Source organism: Bufo bufo, chromosome 5 (assembly GCF_905171765.1).
Source record: "Bufo bufo chromosome 5, aBufBuf1.1, whole genome shotgun sequence".
NCBI lineage: Eukaryota > Metazoa > Chordata > Amphibia > Anura > Bufonidae > Bufo > Bufo bufo.
The window spans coordinates 121,827,473-121,850,836 of NC_053393.1; the positions used below are offsets into that span (position 1 = coordinate 121,827,473).

At 45.3% G+C, this 23,364-nt stretch overlaps 1 protein-coding gene across 1 annotated transcript in view; it reads right to left on the reverse strand.

Moving 5' to 3' along the window:
* Positions 1–16,319, reverse strand: part of NKAIN3 (sodium/potassium transporting ATPase interacting 3) — a 703,104-nt gene extending 686,785 nt beyond the window's left edge. The window contains exon 1 of the mRNA XM_040432963.1: positions 15,923–16,319. Coding sequence (XP_040288897.1) covers positions 15,923–15,976 — 54 coding nt within the window. The 5' untranslated portion in view covers positions 15,977–16,319. The remainder of the gene's footprint in view (positions 1–15,922) is intronic.
* Positions 16,320–23,364: the final 7,045 nt, after the last annotated feature.

Consider the following 23,364-nt stretch of genomic DNA (forward strand, 5'->3'; position numbering starts at 1 on the left):
AAAAATGCCCCTGAAAGTCTACATAGCGTTTAAAGGGTATTCCAGTAACAAGTTAGCTCCGATCCACTGGATAGAGTAAACCTGTTAGATCGGAGGGGGTCTGACCAAACAAGAACTGGGGTCCCATGTGCCCCATTTGAATGGCGCTGCGGTCTAGCTGGCACACTGCCAGTCCATTCAATCTGGTACAGCTGTCCTCCACTATTTTCCGCAGTCCCAGAGGCTTTGAACAGAGCAGTGGTGCGTTCAAACACGAATTTAGGAGCCTCAAGATTCGTGGAGCTTACAGGTCACATCCCCCGACAGTTATCCCTTTTCCAGTGCATATTCTGTATTTTAGGAAATAGCAGGGATCACAGCCGCAGACTCCATCAAGGTAATGCTCTGATGTGTCTCTATCGCATGTCTAATGATCATTTCTGGGTGGATTTCCCCTCTAAGAACACATCACCAGCTTGTATGAGCGGCACAATGTATACATGTCACTATATGTGGCATTATATGCAGGCCTGGGCAATTCTTCAGCTAGAATATGACCTAATAGGAGGGGGAACGCCATAGTATTCGTATCCGTCACAATACTACCTGTCCCCTGCACTCGCTGATTATCACATTCATGTAACCCCTACTGTCATACAATGTCAAAATCCATATACGATAATGATGACGGCATCAAAGCTGTGATTATTCAGTAGCATTGACATACCTGAATCGCCCTGCTGTACCCTGCAGCACTTACTGTACCCCAACCATAATCAAGTCATCTCATAGGGTCATCACAATAGCTACATCCCCCCATTGCCCACCAAAGTTAATTCCCTGTAGTTCCTTCCCAATAGATGATGGGGGTCGTTTACAATCAGAAATACGCCTATATTAGATGTTCTGGCGCAGATTGCGGCGCAAAGGTTATTTGCACCACAATCTGCAACTTTTCCCCGCTCACGGCAAGTATAAAAAAGTGGGTGTGGGGTGGGCAGGGAAGGCGACGGAACGGTAGGCCCCTCTCATTCATCATTTTCTATACCTATTTTAGGTGTAGAAAATGGTCTAAATGTAAGACAACTCGGAAGCTGGCTTACATTTACACTGGCGCTGGATGCGGTGAACTTTTGGAAAGGTCGGCGCCTGTCTATAACTTGTGCGGATCCACCGCCGGCTAAAGGGACTGTTAACGCCGGTCTTAATAAATGACCCCCAGTGTCTTTAATAGTCTCTGGTAGTAGCAGGTACATTGCCCACATATGGTCCCCCAGCAGAGTCCCCATTACAGTCCCTATAGTACTCACAGTGCCCCCGTAGTGCCATCACAGTACACGCAGCACCCACACACTAGTTACAGTTTTTTCCATAGTACCTTCGTGCAGCCACAATATTCCCATAGTGCGCCAACAGTAATTAAAGGGGTTATCCCATGATTGATGTAAAAAAATGAAAACCAGACATCATATAGAACATGACAATCTCTTTCTAACAAAGCTGGAACCAGCCCTGTACCTCACATGGATCCAGAGATCTGCCTATTCATTGCTCAAATTGTTCTGCTAGATTTATTTCCACCGAGCAGAAATGTGTGTCCTTTCTGCTGCAGCTCTCACTATCACAGCTCAGGAGGGGTGTCCTTTCTGCTGAAGCTCTCTCTCTATTACAGTCAGGAGGGGTGTCCTTTCTGCTGCAGCTATCACAGCTCAAGGGACATGTCCTTTTTGCTGCAGCTCTCTCAGTGTCACAGCTTAGGCGGTATGTCCTTTCTGCTGCAGCTATCACAGCACATGCGGTATGTCCTTTCTGCTGCAGCTCTCTCACTATCACAGCTCAGGAGGGGTGTCTTTCTGCTGCATCTCTCTCCCTGTCATAGCTCAGGGGGGGGGGCATGTCCTTTCTGCTGCAACCCTCTCCTTATCACAGCGTGGGGGTGTCCTTTCTGCTGCAGCTCACTCCTTGTAACTGTCATATCTACTAACATTAGGTATAGCTGTTTGCAGTTGAAAGATATAACTGAGCATGTGTGACCACCTCGGTGGGGGTACGTGCACATTTCTATACATATTAAACCCCAGGGGGCTCCATTATAATGAAGTAAAGAGAATATCTCACAAATGGAGTAACAAAGTAAATTACAAAAGTGACTCGTTTTTCATGCTGAATTATATAAAAATAACATTTAACCCCTTTAAAGTAGTCCTATTGTGCTCACACTGTCTCCCCAGAGCCCCCCCCCCCACAGCAGTCATATCGTTTACCCAGTAGTCACAGTGCCCCCATAGTAATTAATGGATTCCTCCAGTGCCTTATAATGCTGCCACAGTTATTTCCTACTGTGACCCATCATTACTTACAGTGCCCGTATAGTGCCCACCGTGTAATAAAATAATGCAAAGCTTTAAAGGGAACCTGTCACCTGGATTTTGGGTATAGAGCTGAGGACATGGGTTGCTAGATGGGCACTAGCACATCCGCAATACCCAGTCCCCATAGCTCTGTGTGCTTTTATTGTGTAAAAAAAACGATTTGATACATATGCAAATTAACATAATAGTCATATCTTACTGTGTGACCAGAGAAGAGTCATATTTTCAAGCTCTGACTCATCTCAGGTTAATTTGCATATGTATAAAATCGTTTTTTTTACACAATAAAAGCACACAGAGCTATGGGGACTGGGTATTGCGGATGTGCTAGCGGCCATCTAGCAGCCCATGTCCTCAGCTCTATACACAAAATCCCGGTGACAGGTTCCCTTTAAACCTATAAAACATATGTTTAGACGTCACGGCACGTTCCAGGAAGCAGATGGCGGCAGTGCGGTGAGTGACGGGCACTGGTTAGGAGCCCGCTGTGCTGTAAGCTGAAGACATAAATATTCATGGTGCAGGTTTACAATCTCTCAGTGATTATCACACATCACTACGGACGGTTCAGGAGGGTCTCCACCAACAAGTGAGTATTACCCCATGTACTCCGAGGATAAAGGGGGCAAATAACATACATGCATCATACCCCCATCTACACACCAGAAGCAGCAGTCCTCATATATATACATCTGGGGTATAACTGGTGAGGGGGTGGGACGGCCTTAGGCTGGATGGTGCCCTGCCTGTCCAGTCCTTTTATAATAATGGCCTATCCTTAAAGGGGTTCTGTTATGAAACATATTCTACTTTTCATATTTCCTATTTTTCAAACCAGCACCTGGATCTGAATACTTTTGTAATTGCATGTAATAAAAAATGTGGCATAGCCAGCGAGCTAGTCAATAAAATGTATCTGCATAGCGCCACCTGCTGTTTGTTCTTTTTTTTATTTCTTGTCCGTCTCACTGAGCTGGTCGCACATGCTCAGTTTAAAACTTCAACTGTCACCAGTCATATGTTACAGGAAAAAAGCTGCAGCAGAAAGTACACGTCCCCCTGAGCTTCCAGGCCGAAGATAATCAAGCAGAGCAATAGGAGCAATGAATGGGAAGATCTCTGGACCCATGTGAGGTACAGGGCTGGTTCTAGCTGTGTTAGAAAGGTATTGTCATCTACTATATGATGTCTGATTTCCATTTTTTACATCAATCATGGCATAACCCTTCTACATTTGGTCATCGATACCTGATCAGCGGTGGTCTGATACCCCCAGCAATCAGCTTCAGCGCTAGTAATAGGCACCTGACACAGCTCCATCCGTTGTGTAGTGGCCAGCCACAATGGATGGACCTCTGTAGTTCCACCAACTATTTTCAGCACCAGAGCTGCTCTCAAACAGCTGATGGGAGGGGATGCGCGGTGCTGGACCCGCAGTGAGCAGAATCCCGAGGATTGGCCATCAATATAAAAGGACGCCTGCCAGTTAAAACCCGGTAAAGATACATATTCCTTTTTTCCTGTTTTTATTTTGTGATTGTAGATTTTTTTTATCTACTTCCTATACATGCTCGGGGGTGACCATCTTGCCTGATCAGCTGTTTAACAGCATTTAGAAATATGCTTTACGGCAGCCACTGTGGGAAACAGCCTGGGGGGGACTCATTGACTTCTGTGGGAGAGTTTTCTGGGCATGCTCTGTGACCTGTGCAGAGGACATTGTACAAGGAAAGAATACATTGGCAATCACTTACTGTGAATTTTGGATCCTACGTTATATATATAAATATTACCTTCCATTGTAATCCTGCACATGATGATAATAGGAGGACTGACTAAAAGTGATCTGAACAGACAAAGAAGTGGTGCCTACTACTAAGGATTATATCAACCAAGAATTCATCATCATAACCCAAAGGACTACTCATCTACCTGGTAACTGACTTTTGCTCTGTTTAACCCTGTTTGTACCGCAGCATCTGTATTTGCACGCCTGACCATTGTATATATTCTGTGTGTATATAGTGTTATGTCTAGTGCGCCCTTAAAGGGAACCTGTCACCGGGATTTGGGGTATATTGCTGAGGACATGGGCTTCTAGATCGCTGCTAGCACATCTGGAATATCCAGTCCCCATAGCTCTGTGTGCTTTTATTGTGTAAAAAAAACGATTTGATACATATGCAGATGAACCCGAGATGAGTCCTGTCCCTGACTCACCTCACATACAGGACTCCTCTCAGGTTAATTTTCATATGTATCAAATCGTTTTTTTTACACAATAAAAGCACACAGAGCTATGGGGACTGGGTATTGCGGATGTGCTGGCGGCCATCTAGCAACCCATGTCCTCAGCTCTATACACAATCCTGGTGACAGGTTCCCTTTAAGGCAATTAAATATATAATTTAATCTTGCGCTGTTCTTGTATCTCGATCACGAACCCTCGCGTCCGTGTTTCGGCATAGTTATAAGCTACCTGGGGTTGGTTTCTGACCCAATATAATCCCGCTAGCAGACCGGGCTTATATCTAACAAGGAACTGGTGGCAGTCTACCCGGCTGGCAGGGTGCTGATTTACTGGGGGCAGTGAACAGACTCTCTCAGCTTGTCAGGGTTGTGAGGTAGCGTAGACCACCCTCACTCACTCCTCGTGCCTCCCTGTGCCTGCGTGGACAGGAGGTGTCTGTGTAAACTGTGCCAAGCTCCCAGGGAGAGCGTAACGTCACGTCTTGGTAACCAGTGACGAAACTGTACCACATGAGCTCGACGTAGTTGACGTCAGGCGGGGCTGCGAGGTGCGGTATTCGTCACATACTACTACTGTGTCCTTCCTCCATACCTTGTAGATTGTAAGCCCTCACGGGCAAGGCCCTCTCTCCTTCTGTACCAGTCTGTAACTCGTCCTGTTCATGCTTATTGTCTGTATTATTATGTGCACTCCTTCTCATATGTATAGCGCCATGAAATTAATGACCTGCGCTCCCTGGATTTTGTGTGGCTGTCATGGCCCATGAACAGGTAGGAACTAGCGTTAGGGACCACTCATAGAGGCGACCTTGACGTGGTGAGTGGCTTATTATGCTTTGGCCAAAATGTACACCAATGTCTCATCCAGCATGGAGGCAGGGCAGAATGCTGGATATAGAGTGCGAACACATTTGTATTCTCCGTTTGTATATGAAATAAATGACGCTTTAATAATAATAATACTATTAGACTTAGTGACCAGGGCAAAAACGACAGGATTTTAGCTTTTTTTTTTTACATATGAAAATATCTTTGTAACTTGATTTAAGCGATAGGGGATTTTCTGATGACACATTCCCCTTAAGATGTACCACATAGTGCTCAAATAATACAAGGCTAAACTTTACAAACAATATTGCTAGAAAGTTGCGGCATACACCCCTGTGAGAGGATTTGCTAGTGCAGAGACAGGGTCTGGTAAGACTGTCCACTACATTTTGAAGTATGTATACAGAAAATCACTACTGCGCACATCCGCCGTGTAAATGTACGTGAAGATACCAATAGTAATAGTTGCATAGCTATCTGATTTTGCTCCTAGAAGTTTCCACCTTGATGGAAAGATGATACCCTATGACAGTTCTATGACTGAAATGACTACAATTACGCACATTAGATAAGTGTCAGATAAACACTCCTTCAGCACACAGCAATCTTTTCTGACCACCTCATGCACATGCACACTTGGAAGAGCAGTCTTAAATAGTCACTAACTTTTTACACAATTTTGCAAAAATCAATAGTGTGAGTGACCAGAAGAAACTCTGCAATATGTTTTATCAGTGAGAAATGTCTAGTTCTATGGAGAGGGGAGTAGTGTCACGCCCTGCCCTGTGGGTTTTCTGAGGAGATCTGTCAGAGTTGCTGCACGTGACTCGATCTGACAGTTTGTTTAGTTGTGTGTTTGAGCTGAATCCCACCTCCTCCCAGGTGTTGCTATTTAGGTAATTGGTGAGGCTATTTATTCCTCCCTCTCCTTATAGCCTTTGCGGGTTATAGTTCTGCCTTGTGTGAGCTCTGGGTGTTTGGTGGATCGTCTGCTCCAACACATCTTCAGATAAGTCCTTTTTCCTTGTTCCTTCTGTGTCTGTTTTGACTAGGCCTCTAGGGTGACACTAGCTCCTTCGGTTGTTGAAGGAGCTGGGTGTCTTTCCCTCTTCCCTACAGCTGAGGTTTTGGTTCAGTGTATCATAGTCTTATGTACGTGGGCATGTGCATATCTACCATCGAGGTATGCACATGGGCATAGCAGCTTAGGGAAAGTGTTTTAGGGATTGCTAGGAGGTGACCCCTTTGTTCCCTAGCATTTGGGGCCTAGTCAGTTGTTTTGTTTGCCTTGCCGTGTTCTGTTTCCTTCCCTTATCTTACCTACCGTGACAAGTGGGTAGGAGTGAGGAGGACACAGACAAAGAGACACAGCAAAGCTACATAGGAAGGTTATAGCTCATCACAAGTGCTTAATTCACAAAAATACAGGTCAGTACTTCTTAGTAATGTCCTCCATTACCCTGGGGCTGCTTCTGAATGACTGAGAGACAGTTAGGAAGGATATTTCCTTCAACTTTCTGTATGTGCAGTGGATGGGAGCTAGTCTCCACTCACCATGTCTAAGAGATATTCAGCAAGTAAAACTGCTAAAAATGCCAGATACAAGTGATATAACGGGCAGAAGTCGTGTAATTACTCATGTACACACACTGTACTACTGATTAATGCAAAGTTTATTGAAAGCTCAGCGCCGCTTTTACAGGTATAGTAGAGTTAAATAAGTCCCTGTCAGACACGTCTGCCAATGGATTATCTCCTGAGAACAAAAGGATAGGGCATGTTGAAAACTAACAGCCCAGTCCTTCTCTCCCATCTGGGAAGACTCATTAGAAGGTTGGCCATTCCCACCAAAATTGACATTTAATTACTGTGTATGGCCAGTTTGAACTTTTTAGGAGCAGCACAATCTACTGCTAATGTTTGCCATGGAGATGGCATTGGTGAGAGCCCGCTTTGATGCACCTGTTAGCAATGGATACGGCTGAAATCGTTTCTTAGAAAAAAAAGTATCCCATTGCGAAAAAAAAACATCCCTGCAGCTAGGGCCATTAACATGTAAATATCCATGTTAAGTAACATTCTGGCCAAAGTGCAAAATTCTCCATAGAGATAAGAGGAGCAGGAGTTTGGCCGAAACTTAGATTTTGAGTTATGGCCACAGAATGTGCTTTTAAACAGGTTATCCCACGAAAATAATTTATCGCTTATCCACTGGAAAAATCTGCAACTAAGGCTACTTTCACACAAACGTTTTTTGCGTTCCTTATACGGAATCATTCATTTCAATGGTTCCACAAAAAAACAGAATGTACTCCGTATGCATTCCGTTTTCGGATTTTTGTTTTTCCGTTCCGTTGAAAGATAGAACATGTCCTATCATTGCCCGCAAATCACGTTCCGCGGCTGCATTCAAGTCCGCAAAAAAAGGAACACATACGGAATGTACTCCGTATGTCTTCCGTATCCGTTCCGTTTTTGCGGAACCATCTATTGAAAATGTTATGCCCAGCCTAATTACTGTATACGGCATATGGAAAAACAGAACCGGAGACATTACTGAAACAAAAAACGGAAAAACGGATCCGTTAAAAACGGCCCGCAAAACACTGAAAAAGCCATACGGCCGTGTGAACGAGCCGGCCCTAAATCTGCGTTTGCAACTGCAGAATCAGTTTCCCATTGAATTCAAGAGAGGGTGTCTCATACAGAAAATCCACAACACATTATTTACGCTGCAGAATGTGGGGATAGACAATTTTCAGCCCCATAGGATAAGATGGGGGAAGTCTGGATGTTGCGGATTTCGCCAAGTGTGAGGGCACCTGTATTGGACTGATGGATCGTTGTCTAGGTCAGCCCCCAAAAAGTGAACGGAACAGAGGATGACATGTGCACTACCTGTCCAATCAGAGAGGGGGCTTGTGGACCCCTAGCTGTTAGGATTGTGGGAGGTCCCAGCAGGTAGATCCCCAATGATCCAATTTTTATCAATTCTAATTTTATGAATGTTAGAAATCATAGAAATGTATAATTGTATAAGTTATCTTTGTGAAATAACCCCTTTAATTAAACTACGTGGATGTTTATGCATCAACAAGTTTATAATTAGGATAGATGAAGCCATAAGAAGATCAATCAGTGGCAGCCAGCCTACTTGCTGACAGTTTCAATGCAACAAAAGATTAACAAAGTAAAAACTAAATATAAAGTATAATAAGCAAAAATAACAAAACAGCAGTGATACATGTCTATTGCACATTGAGGTTAGAAAAAGGAAGAATTCTGCTTAGGTCTGTTTCACATCATCGTTCTTCATTTCTGTATTTCTGCTCTGTTATAGTGATGAGCGGCATAGGCAAAATTCGCAATATTTAGTGAATTTTTGGCCGAATATTCGCCATAAATTAGAAAATTCGAGAATTCGAGATCCCCAGTCATTGCTTGCTTGATTGCGAAAATCGGCAATGTAATATATTTGCGATAAATTCGCGATTAGAATATTCAACTCTATTCGCGAATATGAATATATAGCACTATAGTCTAAATATTTGCGAATTCTCGAAGTGGCGATATTCGCGATTTAAATTCGCAATTCGAATATTCGCACTCAACACTACTCTGTTATAGGAGCAGAACAAAGAAAATAACAGAAATGCCGGATTTGGTACATTACTGACCGCAACGGAGTCAAACAGATCCCATGGAGTATAATGGGCTCCATTCAGTTTCCTGTTTGGGAGCCATTTTTTAAGTGGTCCAATATTTTTGACGAAATCTGTGACGGAGCCCCCAACTGAGCCTCCGACGCAGATGTGTTCATGTCCTTAGATCTTTTTTCACACAAGCGATATGGATCTGTTCAGGAAAAAACGGATGGTTTTGCACCCAAGTTCAATCAGATTTTCCTGCTATTGCGTTCAATGTTTCCGTTTTTTCCCCAGCTAGATTGTATCCGGATTGCATGCATGTGAAGAAAAAACTGAAGAATAACAATCTACATCTTGTAAAACCATCAGTGAAAAACGCATTGCATCCGGATGCCTTGAGTTTTTCACACAAGCCCCATTCACTTCTATGGGGCGAGGGCTGCGTGAAAAACGCACAATATAGAACATGCTGCGATTTTTCCTGGACGCAGAGATGGTGTATAAAAAACTACGCTCATGTGCACAGACCAATGGAAATGATAGAAGCTACACACATCCGGACGGAAAAGGACTTAGACCCCTTTTACACGGGCGAGAATTCCGCGCGGGTGCAATGCGTGAGGTGAACGCATTGCACCCGCACTGAATCTGGACCCATTTACTCCAATGGGGCTGTGCACATGAGCGGTGATTTTAACGCATCACTGGTGCGTTGCGTGAAAATCGCAGCAAGCTCTATATTGTGTGTTTTTCACGCAACGCAGGCCCCATAGAAGTGAATGGGGCTGCGTGAAAATCGCAAGCATCCGCAAGCAAGTGCGGATGCGGTGCGATTTTCACGCATGGTTGCTAGGAGACTATCGGGATGGGGACCCGATCTTCATTATTTTTCCTTATAACATGGTTATAAGGGAAAATAATAGCATTCTTAATACAGAATGCTAAGTAAACTAGGGATGGAGGGGTTAAAAAATAAAAAACAATTAATAAACTCACCTTAATCCACTTGAACGCTCAGCCTGACATGTCTTCTTTCATTTTTGATGAAAAGGACCTGTGGTGACGTCACTGCGCTCATCACATGGTCCATCACCATACGATGAGCGCAGTGACGTCATCAAAGGTCCTTTACCCAGGTCCTGAAGAAAGTAGAAAGAAGAGGAGATCCGCTACGCGATCAAGTGGATGGGGTGAGTTAAATTCGTTTATTATTTTTAACCCCTCAATGGACATTTTACTAAGCATTCTGTATTAAGAATGCTATTATTTTATAAAATAATACAATCTACACAACACCGATCCCCGAACTTTTGAAACGCTTTGCACTGGCGCAGAAAAATCACGCATTTTTCCGCAACGCACCTGCATCTTGTCCGGCCCTCACACGCGACGCCCGTGTGAAAGAGGCCTTACAGATACGTATACAAGAACATAGACGTTATTGGAAATTTTTGCTAAAAAGAAGCAAAGAAATAAAGTTAATCGTTACCTCTACACCCGAGCTGTCAGAATATTCCGTACTCTTATTGTTTTAATAAACTTTTTGTAAATTGCCCCTAATTCCCATACACTAGTTACACCGAGACAAGTCCCACTGCGGAGGAAAGGAGAATAAATCTTTCTTAATGACCCTAAAACGAGTGGATGTGATTTAGTAATAAGTACTTTCCAGCTAGAACTGAAATGACCTCCAGTAAGGGATTATAAATCTACAGTTTGGCTTCTAAAATATCATGACCTTGCTGGATAGTTCAATGCACAAGGTATTAATCAGCGAGCTCCACAGCTCAACATGAAAAGGTCGGTGGGATTCGGAAGCGCTGGCGTGGAGAAGACCACAAGGTAAAGCAGGTAATATGGTCTTCTAAGTCCTGCTCCTCTGGGAGAGGAGATTATTTGTAAAAGACTCCCCAAAGTGCTGTAAGAGGGCTGATTTCTGGGGTGTGGACCTTCCAATAAATGGACCCAGAAGACACATGGGAAATCACGATAGGACATTCCCATTCACACAGAGCCCCTTCCATGTTTCATCTATCCCTGGTGGTTTGTAGCCTCCGTTGACTTCAACAGGAAAAAAGAACGCTAGGGGTTCTTCATCCATGAAGAGAGCCGACCTTCACATCTGGTATCGCCTTTCCCTGGTTTTCCGGACTTTCCTGGTTGCTGCTTAGGGTGTAAAATATAAGAGTAGGCACATATTAACCCTTTAAAATCCAACTGTGTGGTGGTCCTGTTCACACCGCTAAAGCAATCATGTGCCGTACTAAAGGCAGTTGCTGCAGCCAGAGCTTGGGGATGAATTAAGGTTGGAAAGCCCCTTTAAAGAGGACCTGTCACCTCTCATGAAGTGTCTGTTTTAGTTTGAATCACCTATTTTCATAATTGTAGGTTGTTCAGTTCCTCTGTTATTCCTCCATTAATGGATGCTACTATTCCCCTGTTCAGAGGGGCGTGACCCTACACATTCTGACACTGCCAACCTTATACTATGTGGGGGACGCACTCACACCCTGTGTCGTAACACCCAGTTGTCAACTTATTCATGCATTTCAAAAAGGAATGGCACAGCATAACGTTCCAAGAAAAGATGCTCCCCGACTGTCATTAGTTATTAAAACAGACATGTCAGATGAGATGAGAGGTCCTCTTTATTCATTTATATAGTAGGAAACAGTCCTATGTTATCAATAGTCCATATGTAAATCTAGTCTAAGCGGCACAATCCGTGACTACTCCCATTCTTTTGACTGATGAGATTGGATTGCTCAGGGTCCTTTTTTGCCGCCATCACCATTGTCCTAATGTCACCTGATATTTTTATTTCTATTCGGTCTCAAATCTGCCGTGTGTCTGGGGGGGGGGGGGGGGGGTCTTATCACTATGGAGTTTACCCACAAAATCTCAACCACGAAGGTCTCTGCATACGGACCTGCACCGATCAAAATTCATTTTTCATAAGATATCAAATATATCCGAGATCTTCTCTATAGTCAGTGCTGAACATCCCCCAAGATGTCTATTTTTACTAAAAGAAGTTAAAAGTTTCACTAAAGCGACCCTCCGGTTCAAGAAAAATAATTGATATTTACTGGGGATGGAACAGAACATGTACACGGTGCCCTTCTTTTCTCCACTTCTGCCATCCAAGATGGCTGCCCTGTTTCTCGGACTACCTGAAGCACCCTGTGGATTTAGTAGTCCAAGACACTCCCTGCTGCCCTTGGATTGGTCATCTCTGCACACATGAGCGGTGCTGGCCAATCCGAGAGCAGGGCTGAACAAGCAGGAAGTGCACCGCGTGCATCAAGTAGTCTGAGAACCAGTGCGGCCGTCTGGGATGACAGAAGAGGAGCATGGGAACTGGTGAAACTGTGACTAAAAGGTGAGTACCAGGTAAGTGTTCTGTTTGTTCCCCAGTAAATGTGTTTTTTTTTTTAAATCTTGAGCTGGAGGGTCTCTTTAAAAAGGTTGTCTGGGTTCAGAGCTGAACCTGGACATATCCCCATCTTCACCCCTCTGGCCCCCCTGATATGAGCATTTCATGCTCCGATGCTCTTCTTTGTCCTGCGCTGAATTGTGCAGGGCAAAGGCATTTTTTTTAAGATCTGGTGATGTACCAGGCTCTCCATAGGGACTGCTAGGCAGAGGCTTCTGCCCAGCAGTGAACCCAGTGATGTCACTGGCACTAATGGGCGGGCTAGGGCGGTGGTAAAGTCCACGGGAACACTAGGGGGTGGAAGCCTCTGCCTAGCTGTGTGCCAATAAAAGTAAACAAAAAAGCCCTGGCCCTGCGCGATTCAGAGCACAAAATGATGTTCATATCAGGCGACCGAAGGGGTGAAGATCGGGATATGTCCGGGGTCATCTCTGAACCCAGACAACCCCCTTAAATTTCATATACATAACCAGCTGCCTGGATTGGCCAGCACTGCTCACATGAGTGGTTCTGGCCAATCCAAGAGCAGAGCTGAAAAAGCAGGAAGTGTCTTGGGCTACCGGTGCACAGTGTGCATCAGGTAGTCTGAGAAGCAGTGCCGCCATCTTCGAAGAGTTGCCTGGGAACTGGTGGACCTGTAACTAAAAGGTAAGTGTTCTGTTTGTTCCCCAGGTAAGGTGAGATTTTTTTTTTTTTCATGAACTGGAGGGTCCCTTTAAATTGTATATACAACATGGGTATATATTATACCGTGCTGTCCTATAATCTAGTTACATTCAACCATCTATTCATTATGATTGGATTGCAGATAAATCCAGATGGTTATGGCTACCGCAGACGTTGTACCAGGTCAGGATAAAAAGCCCTAAATACACTGGTACTGTGCAAATACAACATCCCACTCTCTCTCCCCCCCCAATCACACAATTGTAAAGCAATTTCAGAAGTGTTGGAGGGCAGCCGGCACACAATGCAGCCGTGAGCAGCCGCAGGAAGAAAAATGACATCTCTCTTTTGTTAGATTTATGCAAACTAGAGGGTTGTCAGAGAGATAAGGCTACAACACAATCCCAGAAGTGACAGCTCCTTCCACCAGCAAACAATGGACCGTGTACACACTCATCCAGACCGGGGACAGGTAGTGAAGTGTCCAGGACCCAGCAGGACAATATCTAGCATTGATCACAATAACCCCACATGAAAATCATATGCTGCTGAATGCTCGGGTAAGAATGGGGCACAATCCATGAGGGCGACGGGCTATCACATGCTCGGGTACGAATGGGGCACAATCCATGAGGGCGATGGGCTATCACATGCTCGGGTACGAATGGGGCACAATCCATGAGGGCGATGGGCTATCACATGCCTGGGTAAGAATAGGGCACAATCCATGAGGGCGATGGGCTATCACATGCCCGGGTAAGAATAGGGCACAATCCATGAGGGTGACGGGCTATCACATGCTCGGGTAAGAATGAGGCACAATCCATGAGGGCGACGGGCTATCACAAGCTCGGGTAAGAATGAGGCACAATCCATGAGGGCGATGGGCTATCACATGCTTGGGTAAGAATGGGGCACAATCCATGAGAGCGATGGGCTATCACATGCCTGGGTAAGAATGATGCACAATCCATGAGGGCGACGGGCTATCACATGCTCGGGTAAGAATGATGCACAATCCATGAGGGCGACGGGCTATCACATGCCCGGGTAAGAATGGGGCACAATCCATGAGTGACGGGCTATCACATGCTCGGGTAAGAATGAGTCACAATCCATGAGGGTGACTGGCTATCACATGACTGGGTAAGAATGGGGCACAATCCATGAGAGTGACGGGCTATCACATGCTCGGGTAAGAATGAGTCACAATCCATGAGGGTGACTGGCTATCACATGACTGGGTAAGAATGGGGCACAATCCATGAGGGTGACTGGCTAGCACATGCTTGGGTATAAATGGGGCACAATCCATGAGAGCGATGGGCTATCACATGCTCGGGTAAGAATGATGCACAATCCATGAGGGCGACGGGCTATCACATGCTCGGGTAAGAATGAGGCACAATCCATGAGGGCGACAGGCTATCACATGCCCGGGTAAGAATGGGGCACAATCCATCAGAGCGACGGGCTATCACATGCTCGGGTAAGAATGAGTCACAATCCATGAGGGTGACTGGCTATCACATGCTTGGGTAAGAATGGGGCACAATCCATTAGGGTGACGGGCTATCACATGCTCGGGTAAGAATGGGGCACAATCCATGAGGGTGACGGGCTATCACATGCTCAGGTACCAATGGGGCACAATCCATGAGGGTGACGGGCTATCACATGCTCGGGTAAGAATGGGGCACAATCCATGAGGGTGACGGGCTATCACATGCTCGGGTAAGAATGGGGCACAATCCATTAGGGTGAAGGGCTATCACAAAGCTACCCAGTTGGACATTTTTGCCCATTATGTTAAGGTTATGGACAAGTGGTGAATGACATTCAATGGATGGAGAATCTCACCTGAAAGTATTTTTGAAGATGCACTTGAATGTCTATGGGCACCTCCAATGGACCATGTTGGTTCTTAGTTAAAGCTTCACTTCAGCAAACGGCATTTATCATGTAGAGGAAGTTAATAGAAGGCACTTACTAATGTATTCTGATTGTCCATATTCCCTTCTTTGCTGGCTTGATTCATTTTCCCATCACATTATACAATTCTCGTTTCCAGGGGTTACGACCAACCTGTAATCCATCAGCGGTGGTCGTGCTTGCACACGATTGGAAAATGCATCGACTTCTCCTGTGGCCAGGACTGTGGGAGCACTCATAGGCACGCATGCGCAGTAGATCCCGTTCTGACCACCTCGTATGTACGGTGCTATTTCCTATAGTGTGCAAGCACAGGGTGGTCGTAACCCCTGGATACGAGCAGAGTATAATGCGATGGAAATACGAATCAAGCCAGCAAAGGAGGCAACATGGACAATCACAATACATTAGTAAGTGCCCGGTATTAACTCTGCCTACGTGATTTGTCGAAGCGAGACAACCCCTAGACTTTGCTACACTTTCATGGGTAAGCTTTGCAGACAGAATCAAGCATGCATCCAAATCACTAGACGGATTTCAGACGGCGATAACCTCTGCGGATAGTCACATGGAGGTGTCAAACCGCCTCCTGGAACCTAAAACCACTTCTGTGGCCAGATTAGATACGGCGTATCAGCGTTACCGTAGTCGTCGGACAGGAGGCACATCAATTTGACAGCATGTCAGGGAATACATTACATCCAGCAGTCTGGAGCCCTGATACCAGACACAGACAGGACATTGAAGGCAAGTTGACTGATCTCCTTCCAGCAGGAGGTCCATAGGAAAGTGCATGTATGGGGTGTACTCACCATCTGTAAAGTGCAGAGGAAAATCAGTGTACACCGTCCTGTACAGCAGCCCATGGCGAGGACTAGCACTCCCAATATTAGTGTCCTGCGGAGACAGCCTCAGGAGGAGGGTGGCTGGACAGCTCCTTAAGGCGTAGCTGCACTTTCTTAGAGATTCAGCACCTGCAGTGCCCTACAGATCCCTGTGTAGTAGTATCTCCTCCAGAGCTTCATTCAGCAGCTCCACCACAAGTGCAATCCTGCTGCCTAATCCCAGGACCTGAGCAGAGATCCCACAGAGCGGCCAAAAAAATCCCAAACACGGACCAAGCAAAGCGCAGATCTCCACAATCCAGACCTCTCCTTCCTTTCTTCTCGCTCACATTTGACTTTTGATGGCTATGGGCCGGATGAAGGTTCTCTGCCGCCATCTAGTGGACACCAAGGGAACAGCCTCAGCAGGCACCTGTGTTACAACTGGTCGATTTAATTAGGCTACTTTCACACCAGCGTTTTTTTTTTCCGCCATAGACTTCCGTCCTAGGGGCTCAATACCTGAAAAGAACTGATCAGGCATATCCCCATGCATTCTGAATGGAGAGCAATCCGTTCAGGATGCATCAGGATGTCTTCAGTTCAGTCTTTTTGACTGATCAGGACAGAGATAATACCGCAGCATGCTACGGTTTTATCTCCGGCCAAAAAAACGGAACACTTCCCTGAATGCCGGATCCGTCATGCGCAGACCGAAAAAAAAATGTGAAAAAAATAAATGCCGGATGACCGCGGAAAGACGGATCCGGCATTTCAATGCATTTGTAAGACGGATCAGGATCCTGATCATTCTTACAAATGCCATCAGTTGGCATATGTTTTGACGGATCCGGCAGGCAGTTCTGGCGACTGAACTGCTTGCCGAATTCCTGTGCCACAAGTGTGAAATTACCCTTACCGTATTTTTTAATTTTTTTTTGCATGGAGTTTTATTTCATTGATACAGTAGGGGAGATTTAGTAATCCTATAGCTGGAGTAAATTTAGACAGGTTTTCAAGACTTTAGAGCTATCACAGCGGCTCAGGCTGGATGATAAGTTTGGTGCAAGGCTTGGATTTGGGGGGCGCTATCTCTCCTAGCAGAGTGCGCCTTAGTCGCCGCGAAGAAGCCTATAGGCAATACATACTACTCTGGAATTCTGCGAAAAAGGGATTCATTTTATTTATTATCCAAGTCATGTTTCAAGATCTATTAAAAGGGTAGAACATTATAGGGGTTGTCCGGGATTGTTCTACCCTTAATTGTACATACATGCCTGCATTACCTTTATTTTGCTTTTCTGATGCCCCGTTTTCTAATCTCAAATTCTGAGCCGGAAGTGAGGTTTCTCTACAAGTTAGTGACGTACCGGACCCCCTTGTGGAGAGCGAAGCCTCTTCTTTCGCTTCGCAGGGAGCCCGGTGAGGTCACCGGCACCCATGGACATTATTCAGAGCGCAGGGAGGGCGCGTAGTGGGCGGCAACAGGCTGCGCTAAGTAATGGCCCTCTGGTCCGGTGAGGTCACCGGCAGACAAGAATATTATGCAGAGCGCAGGGAGGGAGGTTTGTAGGAGGTAACATCAGGGATATCTAATGCCCCTCTGGTCCGGTGACGTCACAGGGCATTGCGCAGCCTTATCTATGAAGAAAGAGAGGAGGGATATGCGGGCAGGAGGCGGAATATCAATGAGGGAGGAGGATGCACGGAGGAGTGGAGACTGATATGACTGACAGCCTGGGCGCCGCGATGCTGCGCTGCCTTGTGGGACCCAGTGCGACAGGAAGTTACCGCAGATATACACAAACATGTCAGTATTCTGGGGGGGACCGTGGGAGCACTGGAGAAGTGCTAAAAATACAGGAACACAACAGGGGGACCTTGAATCAGCCAGACATGGTAAAATATCATGTTTTTAAAAATCTATTTGATCCCGGACAACCCCATTAATTTATAGGATAGCTACGTTACGTCTAGTGGCATTAGAGAAAGTGCTAGGCTAGACACTTTGGGGGTCATTTATTCTTCATATCCATAGGAGGATGCGATAAGTTTATGACGAGCATGCCGCATCATAAATTAAAGGGGTTGTCCAAGTTATTTTTATTGATGATATCAGATCGGCGGGTGTCCATGACCCATCACCCCTGCTCATCAGCTGGTTGAAGAGAAGGCGCGTGACGTGCCAGCGCTGCCTTTTCTTCATTGTTTACCTGCTCGCCTTCGCAACCGCAGCGGTGAGCAGGTGTAATTACACAAAGCTGTCCCATTCACATCAACGGGACGGCTCGTTCTTATACACTTGAATAGGAAGGAGCCGTCCCATAGAAGTGAATGTGCCATTTGTCGGCCCTCCGCCCGATCTGATATTGATGACCCATCCTGAGGATAGGTCATCAATAAAAGCAATTTGGACAACCCCTTTAAGTATATCCTCCTTCTGTCCCTGTGCCGGTAATGAAATGCTTGTAGCTGGTGTAGATGTCTTCTTCATTTATGTAGTTTTATTTATTTATTTATTTATTTTATTTATTTTACTCACTTATATAGCACAGACATACTCTGGAGCAGACGGGCCTGCTCAAATCCCACCATTGCCATGCCCCCATTTAGGAAAGTGACGAGCGAGGTGTAGAAATGTCACTGGTGCCATGATCTAGGGGCAATGGTGTTTAAAAAGTCCCATCATTTGCGATTTTTTTACACTGGTAAAGCAGCGTAAGGGAGTGAGAAATCTCCCTGTATAACTTGAACAAGCTTTTTCTACTTTATGGCTTAATTTGAGACACAATTTTACACCAGAATTGCGGCATAAAATTTACCATATTAGGCCAGGTCCCTTTTCCAGTAAACCAAACCTCTTATTAGAGTAGGCTCAGATAATATCTCTACACATAGAGGCACCAAATTGCACCACATTTTGGTGCAATTACCACCAAAATCTAGTTGCGCTGGTGAGCCACTATATATATGTAAGCTCTGAGCAAACATTACTATAAAAATATCAGAGCAAGTAGCAGATTTACATCATATGTATTCACCTATATAGCACCAACATATTCTGCAATGCTGTACTGAGATTGTTCTCCCTCTCGGTCCCTATCCCCATTGGAGTTGATAATCTAAATCCCTGTATGTTTGCGGGACAACCAGAGCGCCTGCAGGAAAGCCAAGCAGAAGGAAAAACATGCAAACTCCATGCAGATGTTGCCCTTAGTGGGATTTGAACCCAGGCCCCCCAGCTGCAAAGCAACTATGCTCGCAACGGAGCCATCATACCGATCAGTGCCCTGTCCGTCATACAGTGATGTGACGTGAGTAATGACAATCTCTGGCAAAAGAAAATAAATCCATTAATAAGGAAATCAGGAAATATTATTCTGATGACCAACATGCTCCAAATGTTTGCGCCATCTTCCTCTCAAACAAACCAGACAGCTAATAGGTAGTAATTCAGTACAGCCGTTATGTGCAGCACACTAATGGCATACAGAAGTAACAGGCTACACTAATTATACAGGCCTTCTGTCCCCAATGCAAGATGCAAAAAAAAAAATGCAAAAACATCACATGTAGCCCACTCCTTCTCCTGGGGTTGCAAGCATCTTTCTTTCTTGACAATTTAGTCAAAATCTGCAAACAATTTTTTTTATCCAAAATGAATCATTTAAAGATGTATGACAATATCCTGAAAGTGTCTGCCATATTTGTGTGTTCTCTATGTTATGTGCAGTAAGTTAAAGCCTTACTGAGTTTTCCAAAAATGTTGTCAAAATGGTTGTGTTTCTTTGTACAATCATAGCTTCTCTAATAGAGAGAATATTATTCCCTGTTTCAGCTGCACAGCTAGATGCATCTCACTCAGAAACAGTGGACGTCCTTTCCCTTACTATGTTTTCAGTTCCAGATCTTACAGAACAGATAAGGAGGGATAAATCAAACTTACAGACAGACAGAAGGCTCCTGTGATGTTAGAAGCAGATCTTTTATCAGGCACACATTCTCAGCTAGCTCTGACACTCCCCCATTTCCTCTCAGCCATCTTCTGAGTCTCTGTTAGCAGGGATGGATCTTGCTTGGCAGCAGTAAGAGGACTGCAAATTAGGTGGAAGTGAGACCCCTAGTGGCCAGACTTTATAACTTTTTTTTCAGGTGGATGCAGGCAGATTTTTTAAATGAAGCGATTTAGAATGTGCTAGATACACCTGTAACGAGGGGTCAGCGACGTGTGCTTCCTTCGCAGCACCGCCGGCGCCCTGCGCATGGAGAGGGGTGAGGATGCAGCCTGCGTCCTCATCTACATGGCAGCAGGCAAGCAGCAGGAGAGCTGAGCGCCGATAATGATGATCAGTGCTCAGCTGTGTTGGGCTGTGTATTGTGAGTCACGCGACGCTGGCCATGTCATGTGACTCATCAGCCAGGGCTATTTAAACAGGCAGCCTGATGCCAAAAGTTACCTGTGATTGGTCTTCCGTCCTTCACTAGCGTATTCTGTATTGTGACCTTGTGTGTTTTGACCTCGGCTTTGCTTTCTGACCTTGACTTTGAATCCTCCCTGGTATTGACGTTACCTCCTGGCTTCTGACCTCGGCTTTGTTTGTGACCTCGACCTTGCGTCCTCCTTTTGTATTTATGTGACCTCCTAGCTACTGACCTTGGCTCGTATTTACCTTGTATTTTTTACCCCTCTGTGCCTGCCTGTCAGTTTGTTTGTTGTTTTCTCCCGTATTGCATTCTTACCTTTAAGGCCCTGCACGTACTCAGTTTAGGAACCACCGTCTAGTTGTACCCCGTCGCCTAGGGCGGATCGTGCAAGCAGGCAGGGACAGAGGTGTGGGTGGAGCTTAGGGCTGCGCACACTCCATCCCACCGTGAGAGAATCACAGGCTATACCAAATACCATGGAACCTATGCGATTCCTCACAGATCAGGTACACAGTCTTGCTTAGATGGTGCAGGAGTTGGGAAAGAGGCTACAGCAGCAGGAGTTGCATCAGGCTCCACCTATTGAGGCTTCCTCCATCCAAAATATTGAGCCCCATGTTAAATTGCCTGACCGTTTTTTAGGAGATCGTAAATATTTTTTGGCGTTTAAGGAAAGCTGTAAGCTTTATTTTCGTTTACGCCCTTTTTTGGAGGGAGCCCAACATTGTGTTACTGTTCTGACTGATCATAAGAATTTATTGTTTTTAGAATCTGCTAAACGTTTGAATCCCAGACAGGCGAGGTGGGCATTGTTCTTTACACGTTTTAACTTTCGTATTACTTTCAGGCCAGGAAGTAAAAATGTTAAAGCAGATGCTCTATCCTGAAGTTTTTGTGCTTTTCAACCTCCTGATACTCCTCCAGAACTAATATTACCAGCAGGCATCATTGTGGCTTCAGTCTCCTCCGATCTGACGACTGAAATAACTGAGGGACAACATTTTGCTCTGGTACAATCCCCTGCAGATAAATTGTTTGTCCCTGGCCATTTACATCTCCAACTGTTGGGTGAGTGCCATAATTCCGTGTTTAGTGGACATCTGGGTATCAATGCCACCAAAGACCTCATATCCAGATTTTATTGGTGGCCCACTCTGGCTAGAGATGTCCACTCGTATGTGTTCTCATGTGAGGTGTGTGCCAGGTGCAAGACTCTTAGGTCCCATCCGGCGGGTGAGTTACGTCCACTACCCATCCCTAATAGACCTTGATCCCATATCTCCATGGACTTTATCACCGATTTTCCAGTTTCAGAGGGTAAGTCAGTGGTATGGGTGGTGGTTGACAGATTTAGTAAGATGGTGCATTTTATCCCTCTGTCAAAGCTGCCCAATGCTAAGATTGTGGCCTCCCTATTTGTAGAGCATGTGATACGCCTACCTGGGATTCCTGAAAATGTAGTTTCGGATAGAGGTGTTCAATTCGTATCTAGATTTTGGAGAGCTTTTTGTCCGAAATTTAACATCTCTCTGTCTTTTTTTTCGGCCTTTCATCCTGAAACCAACGGTCAAACTGAACGTTTGAACCAGTCTCTGGAGCAGTATTTGAGGTGTTATGTCTCCGACAATCAACAGTCGTGGGTGAAACATCTGCCCCTGGCTGAGTTCGCCATTAACAACCAGGTTAACTCATCTACTGGTATGTCTCCTTTTTACTGTAATCTTGGTTTTCATCCACGATTTACTTCTTGTTCGCCGTCCTCTTCGCAAATTCCAGACGCTGATGTAATGGCTAGAGAACTTTGCACAGTCTGGGCCCAGGTTCAGTCGAACCTGAGAAAAGCCCACGAGAGTCAAAAAACTAATGCTAATAAAAAACACTCTCGAGTAGTGGATTTTGGGTTGGGAGATAAAGTGCGGTTATCCACCAAGAATTTATCTCTGAAAGTACCTTTGAATAAATTTGCACAGTGGTTTATTGGTCCTTATGAAATTATTGACATAATTAACCCTGTGTCTTTTAAGTTACGGTTACCTGATTCCTTTCATATCCATAATGTTTTCCATAAAGCCTTGCTCAAAAAATATGTGTCTCCTGCAGTCCCTAAACAGGCATCTCCGACACCAGTGGAAGTTGTCGGTCAACTAGAATTTGAAATTTCTAGAATTATTCATGTGAGAAAGGTCCGAAATTCGTTGCAATATTTGGTTCACTGGAAGGGTTTTGGTCCTGAGGAGAGGTCTTGGGTACCAGCTAGTAAGATGCATGCTAAAAGGTTGGTGAAGAAATTCCATCTAGCTCCCCCGGAGAAACCCAATCCAGTGATTATGGGTCCGGTGGCCCCTCGTGGAAGGGGGGGTACTGTAATGAAGCCTGCGTCCTCTTCTCCATGCCAGCAGGCGAGCAGCAGGAGAGCTGAGCGCCGATAATGATGATCGGTGCTCGGCTGTATTGGGCTGTGTATTGTGAGTCATGTGACTCACCAGCCTGGGCTATTTAAACAGGCAGCCTGATGCCACAGTTTACCTGTGATTGGTCTTCCGTCCTTCACTAGCATATTCTGTATTGTGACTTTGTGTGTTTTGACCTCGGCTTTGCTTTCTGACCTCGACTTTGAATCCTTCCTGGTATTGACGTTACCTCCTGGCTTCTGACCTCGGCTTTGTTTGTGACCTTGACCTTGCGTCCTCCTCCTGTATTTATGTGACCTCCTGGCTACTGACCTCGGCTCGTATTTGCCTTGTTGTTTTTTTTACCCCCCTGTGCCTGCCTGTCAGTTTGTTTGTTGTTTTCTCCAGTATTGTATTATTACCTTTAAGGCCCTGCACCTACTCAGTTTAGGAACCACTGTCTAGTTCGTGCAAGTAGGCAGGGACAGAGGTGTTGGTGGAGCTTAGGGCTGCGCACACTCCATTCTACCGTGACAACACCACTCTCTATTAACCCCTTAAGGACTTAGGACGTATCGGTACGGCATGGGTCCCGAATCCTTAAGGACCCATGAC